The sequence below is a fragment of the Lolium perenne genome, chromosome 5, assembly GCF_019359855.2.
Source record: "Lolium perenne isolate Kyuss_39 chromosome 5, Kyuss_2.0, whole genome shotgun sequence".
In the NCBI taxonomy this organism is placed as follows: Eukaryota; Viridiplantae; Streptophyta; class Magnoliopsida; order Poales; family Poaceae; genus Lolium; species Lolium perenne.
The window spans coordinates 76,719,393-76,726,714 of NC_067248.2; the positions used below are offsets into that span (position 1 = coordinate 76,719,393).

Consider the following 7,322-nt stretch of genomic DNA (forward strand, 5'->3'; position numbering starts at 1 on the left):
CGTAGGCCAACCACCACTTCCAGGATGTCTCGACCAAGTATTAAAGCTGAGTTGGCCGCACAATAATGTGAACAATCTTCGTTATTCAATTGCTACCTACTTTTATGAAAATCTTTAAACTGACATTCAACTCAAATGGGCTTATACGGCTTTATCAGCACCACATCGTCCTTTTTTGGGGAGAAGGGTAATTACCTCAAAGTTGAGCTGAAACAAAGACAATGTTCCTTGCTGGAACTCAGCTGAGTAGCTGACAAAGCCATCAAAATCCCCTTTAATCACTTCCCAAAGCATTTGATAACACTCGGTGGGGACCCATCTAGCCCCGAAGCTATATTATGTTCCATTTGTATTATAGTTTCTTGAACTTCCTTCTCCGCGTAGGGAGCTGTCAGGATATCCTTCTATTGAGGTAAAACTTGGTGCACATCTTCCACCATGGACTCGTGCATGGAAAAGAAATCGGTGATCACCAAACACAATTGTGAACTAATTCCCATATCTTCGTTTTTTGGTAGATCATGCCTTCGTTTCCAAGACAAGTAGACAACATTATTCTATTACATAGAGATTGCCTAGTAAACAAGGGCAATTACAGGACTCCAGCTTTACAAGGAAAAGACACCTTCAAAGTTTACTGGACGGACCAAGATACTTGGAGTAGCGGGCTTGAGCGATGATTTTGCCAGATTTCTTCTTTAGTTCCACAGTAGCCACTCCTACTGCTTTTCCAGCACGCAGAACCTTGGCCTCGATATCAATCTCTTCCTGCAATTGACAACATACGCTGTCATCACTATTGTACAATACACGAGAACTTATGAAAAGAAACACTGATATTCCAACAGCTTAACTTCTGTCTCAAGATTGACATGGTCGTCCATACACTTTAGAATAAAACTGCAACTTGGCTAGGTTTTAGCAGTAGAGATTTTTAACAAGAATTATAAAGTAAACAAATCTTGGTACACCAAAACTGATAAATTAAACGGGATTTTCCATGTATACAACAATTTATCGTGTTCAGAGGCATCTCTATCTGGTGCTTGCAGAGTGCAGTACAATTGTTGAATATAGCAATTATTGGCTCTCGATGTGAATATACATAATGTCGGGCTCACTGCCAGTTGTCAAATTTCAACATAGGGGCATTAGATAATGTAACTGAGCTTATCTAGTCTATTATCTATATCTATATACCAATAAAAAAGCACCAGTCACATTTGATACAACCGATCCTGTCTGTCCGTAATACTACATCCAAGAGCTCTGGATTAGGTGCAGATTACAGAAAAAACACCCTCACGTAGTCTTTAATTTTCCCATTAATACCTAACCGCCTCCCTATTCTCGACTTTTCTCCACTGTTCTCCGGTGTTGGACACAATAACTTAGTCCCAGTACCAGTTTTAACACATATGAACCTTATTGATAGCGTGCCCCATAGAAAGAGATTCCAAATCAATTATCAAATTATCATGCATATTTTGAGTTCAGCTATCTCAGGTGTACCTGAGAAGAAAGGATATTTGGAAAGTGCTCAAAATGCATTAATCTTCACTCTTTGTTGTCAGGTGTTCATATACTGCCAAACTGACCTGCATATTATGCCATCCATTTAGTTGGAGAATTTCACAATGCAAGAAGAGTTCAGTGGGTAGGCTCAGTTTGATCGAAGCATAATTTAGCACCTGATGTTGCTATCTAATTTTTTGTGACTTCATTTGTATCGCCAAGATTTAAAATATATGTAGCATTGTAGCAGCATATCATTCGTATTAGTGGGAATTTAGATAGCCATTTTGTGGAAGGCTTGTTGTCTGCACCCAGAAACTGGTGGCCATTCTTGTTGGGACCTGATCCAAGCTACCACCATAACAAGCTTATCTTCCAAGGCGTAAGAATTGAGTCATAGCTTTTGTATTCCCACTGCTGTTAGTGGAACATCTCAGACAACTGTGAGCAAAATGACCACATATCATCCGCCTATAATGATGTTGGATACTTGGATTAATGTTCCATTAATTGAGCCTTTAAATTCCTCATTGTCAGATCACTTACATGTTTGACAAGATTTTCTTAATTTTGGAACCATTCATACATGTGCGTAGTACTAAAAAATGAGTCGTTTAGAGGTGTTACTTTGGAAACTTGATCTTCAGGCCATGTTTAGTTTTAGAACGCAATCTCTGTTTTCATTGGTTATTACTGAAGTTATATTGAGAGAGTAAATCATCTAGGTTACACAGATAAATAGATAATGGGCATACTTGAGCACTGTTGTCATGTTCATGACTGTATTTAAGCGTTTCCTTACTAACATACACGTACTTTTGCAATGAAGGGGGTAAATGAGAGTTAGATAATGTCTATTTACAACAAAAATAAACAGTAAGCTTAGGACGCACTAATAATGATGCCCTCACATTGCGAGGGGAACCTAGTAGTTTCTCTGAAATAATAAACTACGCTGAATTGATGCTTAGTGTTCGCCAACATTCAGGCAATACAAACAAGCATACGATTATGATATAATAGTTGGGTCATGGGGATTATAAGTAGGAAATACAAAGAAAATAGCCCATGTAAATTGATCACGCGACATGCATTCACAGTTTCACACCCAATTCGTTAAGAAAGTCACTCACATCCGAAAATGCAGCATCCAGGTAGGCGATGTTCATCTCTAGTGGCGAACCCCTGGTCTGTGCCCCAGCGGTGTAGAAGACAGCAGAGCCCACCAAGTCAACGAGCGACGCGGTTGCACCACCGTGCAGGAAGCTGCCCGAGTTCTGTGATTGATCAACAACACAACCATCATCGAAAAGCAGCAACGCTCGTGCTTTATTGAACAGTTAGACGGTGAACTACGCAGGTTTGAGTGAATATTCTGAAGCAAACGCCAACTCTGATCTGAAATTAAGTTGCTCAGCTACAGTAGGAAGGCAAGAAAAACTTGCCAATGAAATTGCAATAGATGGGTAAGCTATGATTGGGCACTACTGAAGTAATTAGCAAGCATCAAGCAGGAATTGAACGGGGAAGGGGCTAGATCTGCAGGAGGCTCACGAGGAGACGGGAGGGGACGGTGAAGTGGCACAGGAGGCGACCGGGCTCGACGGCGTGGACGCGGATGCCGCAGAGCACGAAGGCGTCGTAGAAACCGGAGGGCAGCGCGTCAACCTGCTCCGTAGGCAGCGACTCGCCTGCCGCCTCCTCCAGTAGCCGGCGAGCCTTCTCCAGCGCCGCCGATGTCGACGCCATCGGCAGGTCCGCTACCAGTCCACCACCGATTGAGAAAGAGGAACGGAGATACAAATTTCCCTTCCTTGCTGTCAGTGACCATTGTACAGTACTACTTTTTTTTTTCTCTTTTTGATTGATTGACGATGTAGACCCTCGGTACTACTACAGTACTAGGCTGCACATTGGCCACCTATATTGGGCCCGTGGCTGCTCAGAAGTCACGGGAGGCATCCACTGCAAGTAAAGAATGTACTGTATGACAAGAAAACGGGAGTTACAGGAGCATCCCACCAGTCCACCACTCTTTCCCCTCTCCTTCCGCGACAACTAAATAACAAAGAATGAAAAGGAAATTGCAGCAGAGATATAAGATTTTAACGTGAAAACCTCTCTGAGCATCCCATCACTCTTTCCCCTCTCCTTCCGCGACAACTAAATAACAAAGAATAAAAAGGAAATTGCAGCAGAGATATAAGATTTTAACGTGAAAACCCCTCCAACACAGAGGGAGAAAAATCACGGGCGTTAGCCAGCAAAACTTTACTATATCAAACGTCGTGGGTTATCTTATAATCTGATAAGCCCTAGCCGACGGCTTACAAGAGGTATATACAGGTGGTGGCATCGATCCGTACCACGTTCGCTACACTTCGGCCCAAGCCTACCCAGCGACGGGCCTCGCTCCCCGCTCCTCTCCGACGGCGCTACCGGCCGACGTGGAGACAGATGCGTAGCACGGGATGTACAAAGTAGTTGTAGGTTTAGGTGTAGGGTTAGGATTTGGTTGGTGTTTGGCCCGGTGACGTATGGTGTGATGCCATTCCGCAGCTCGTCCTCGGCGCCAGCGAGCAGTGCTGAGACGCGGAAGACTTGGTTCCCCATTCGATGTCCATGGAGGACGGAGGTGGAGATTAAGTTTGGCGGGAGCTCCTTCCCCAGTAAGCTCGCAGTCTATTGCCGGGCAGATTCTTGTGGATTTGTTGATTCCTCTCTCTCTCTCCTTCCTCCCACTGAGGTGATAGTGGAGGAGATTGACGAGGTGAAGCTCTATTGTCATCTGCAGCTGTTGCACACTTCGAGAGCGCATCCTTGGCGTCCCTTCGATGGCCTACTATCGTCCTCCCGTCGACTCATATGGCCAAATGGCGGCCGCTCCAAGCTATGACGTCTGCAACTGGTATTCGGATCTTGTGCCGGCGTCATCTCACCTCCAACCTCCCGACTGGAGTGCCAAAGGGGAGGCCTTTCAGCTCCAGCAGTGGGCGTTGTTCGGTGACTTCGTCCCAAGTGGTTTCGTCCCCAGCGACAGAGTAGTTGGCCGTGACTGGAAGCTTCAACGCAAGCTCGGTGGCGATGGACTTGAATGTTTTTCTCATCTTTGTTGTAGAGTCCTATTTGTAAAGAGGAGGACTTAGCTGTAGCTCTAGTTTTCTTGACGGTCCTCTATGTAATTTGTATCATTGCCGATCTTTATTAATGCACCATCGGGTCCGTCGAGACCCTTCTGGGTTCAAAAAGAGAGCATCCCACGGGAGCCGTAAAGGCGCTTGTCAACTACGTCAAAATAGTTATTTAGGAGTGCCGACAGAAATTACTGTCGTGCCTCCCCAATAGAGTCCTCAGACACATTTTTAATTTAAAATAGAGAAATAAAATGTGATGTCTTCTTGTGTTGGAAAACGATTTTAAAATGTAGGTCTTTGTATGTTATGTCAGTGAGAGATGTGTTACTTTATGTGGCAAGTTGTCACATAGTCACATAAATATGTGGCAAGTGGTCATATAAAGTAACCCATCTCTCTCCAACACAGCACACGAAGACCGTACTTTAAATCTGCTTACAGAACTAATTGGCATGGTATTTTATTTATTAGAATTATGCACAAAATGTGATGTCCTCTTGTGTTGGAAACAAATTTTAAAATGCAATGCCTCCGTGTGTTGTGTAATATCGCATCTCTCCCTAACACACGAAGACATCATATTTAAAATTTGATTTTACCATAAGTTGGCATGACATTTTACTTATTAGAATTATGCACAAATGTGTTTGGTTTGTGTGACATTTAGCAATGAATACTATGCTGGCGCCTCACATAATAGTTTTCATAGCACATAGTTTCACACATAAATATTTCACAACTACTAATTGTTTTTGTTGAGCCCACACACTCAATACACAGATCTCATCCATCATAAATTTGTCAGATCTTCTTCAACTTATCCTTCTTTGCATTTCTAGATTTCAGAATATCAAACAAGGTGTATGTCAACTTCTTCTTTTCCTCTTTTAGTTTTTTATTTTCATCCTCCGGTATCTTCTTCTCTTCTAGCAGCAAATCTCTCTCCTTCTTCATTTTACGTAACTTATTTTCAGAAATAGCACCATCACAGTAGCCCTCTTTCGAGTAAGCGTTCGTTCCCCTTCTCTGTTTCTCCGGAAGAGCGAAGAGGGAGGCGACAGGTTTTCCACCATCGATGGCCAGCGAGCCAGGGGGCTCTCCTCTCCTCCGTCCGCCGCTCCGGCGATGGGAGGACGGGGGAGCCCCTCGGCTTCGCTTGAGGCCTGTAGATAGGAGTAGGAGTAGTCTTCCCATGGGCGCCGTCATGGTGGTGGAGGCGGCGACGAGTGGAAATAAGGTGGCTGCATCTCGCTCCCCACCTCGACGGTGTTCTTTAGGGCGGCGCCGGAGAGCTTGTAGCCTAGTAGATCTCGCTGGTCTAGTGGCCTGGCGAGGTAGGGTTTCCTGGGTCTGGTCGGCGAGGCGGCTGCGGCGACCAGGCCGGAGGATTTTATCCTCAGGACTCGTCTCCGTCACGGCGGCGCGTGCTCCTGCGTCGGCCGGGAGTTCTGGAGGTCTATACAAGAGTCTGCCATCCGGGGTCGTCTTCTTTGAGGGCGGCGACGGCGGCCTTGACAGATGGATGGATGGTCTGGAGCTGGGTTCAGAGGATGGTGGCAGGCGGCTCTTCTACGCTTCCTCGACGGCGTCGTCGGAAGGCACTGGAGACGGGCTCCGTGAAGCTCGGGGGCGTCCCCCGGCCGATATGCCCCAATGGCAAGGTCCCGCCGTCGGCGGGCCACTTTTGAGGGTGCTGCGATGGGGCTTCCCGGAGCTGGGCGTTTGGCATCCGCCGCTTTTCCCCTCTCTGGCGGCGCTTCGGTGGTCGGGATCGGCGGTCGACGGTGGTGTGCGCAAGGCCCCGAAAGGGCTTCTTTGTAATTTTTCTTTTTCCAGGGTGCTTTGTGCATTTTCTCCGTGACACCTGTCCATTTGGATCTTTCCAGGTTGTGTCCGCGCGTGTGTGTGCTGTAATGCTGTTTGTGTGCTTGAATGAATGAACACGTGGTCTTCTAAAAAAAAACTTATTTTCAGAATCGTCCGCACCCTTCTTCAATTTTGCATAATTTTGCCCTATCGTACGCTTCACGGTACCATCTATCCATTGATCACTTCCCTATTTAAACATGAATGTTTTTCTTTCACCTTGCCCTTTTCTTCAACCATATTCTCGTACATGTCCCACAAATAGGTCATTGCACATTGGCATGGCAAAAAACCACTAATGATCAACGCGACACACAAACGCACAATTGATACCATCCTACAATATTAATTACAGACAAATTTAAGCTCTTTTTTATCCGTACTAAATTGAAACAATGTAGAACATCTAGCACACAACTACATAATTTTTTCTTCGAACACTGATGTCTGCAAGGTTACAGGTCGCATGTACCTACTTTTCGAAAGCAAGAGTGCCGAATCCACGGTGGAGCTTGGTAATAGTTTTATTGCCTCTTGTTACCTTCACTTAAAAGTACTTATAAGTTATCTTTAAATCCAAAGCAAGAATAAAAGTAATTGTTTTTAACAAGTTATGAACAAAGTAAACTAAAGTAAAGGAGACTATGTGAATGATAGTAAATAACTGAAACTCAATAGGGGTAAAGCGTTCTTGGGGAGTTGCGGGTCAACCACTAGCCTAGGTATGGTGATTAGGAATGTCAATTCTGTCTTTTATATTTGTTTGTGTGTGACAAGGTTCCTTGTATGGATGTGATGCATGTAAAA

At 44.8% G+C, this 7,322-nt stretch overlaps 1 protein-coding gene across 1 annotated transcript; it reads right to left on the bottom strand.

The window, feature by feature from the left end:
- Positions 1-475: 475 nt before the first annotated feature.
- Positions 476-3,301, bottom strand: LOC127299498 (uncharacterized). Its single transcript, XM_051329463.2, has 3 exons — positions 3,070-3,301; positions 2,649-2,792; positions 476-768 (listed from the first exon to the last, which is right to left on the bottom strand). The coding sequence occupies exons 1-3, from the start codon at positions 3,262-3,264 to the stop codon at positions 628-630; spliced, it is 480 nt and encodes a 159-aa protein (XP_051185423.1). The 5' UTR covers positions 3,265-3,301; the 3' UTR covers positions 476-627.
- Between the last annotated feature and the right edge of the window lie 4,021 nt (positions 3,302-7,322).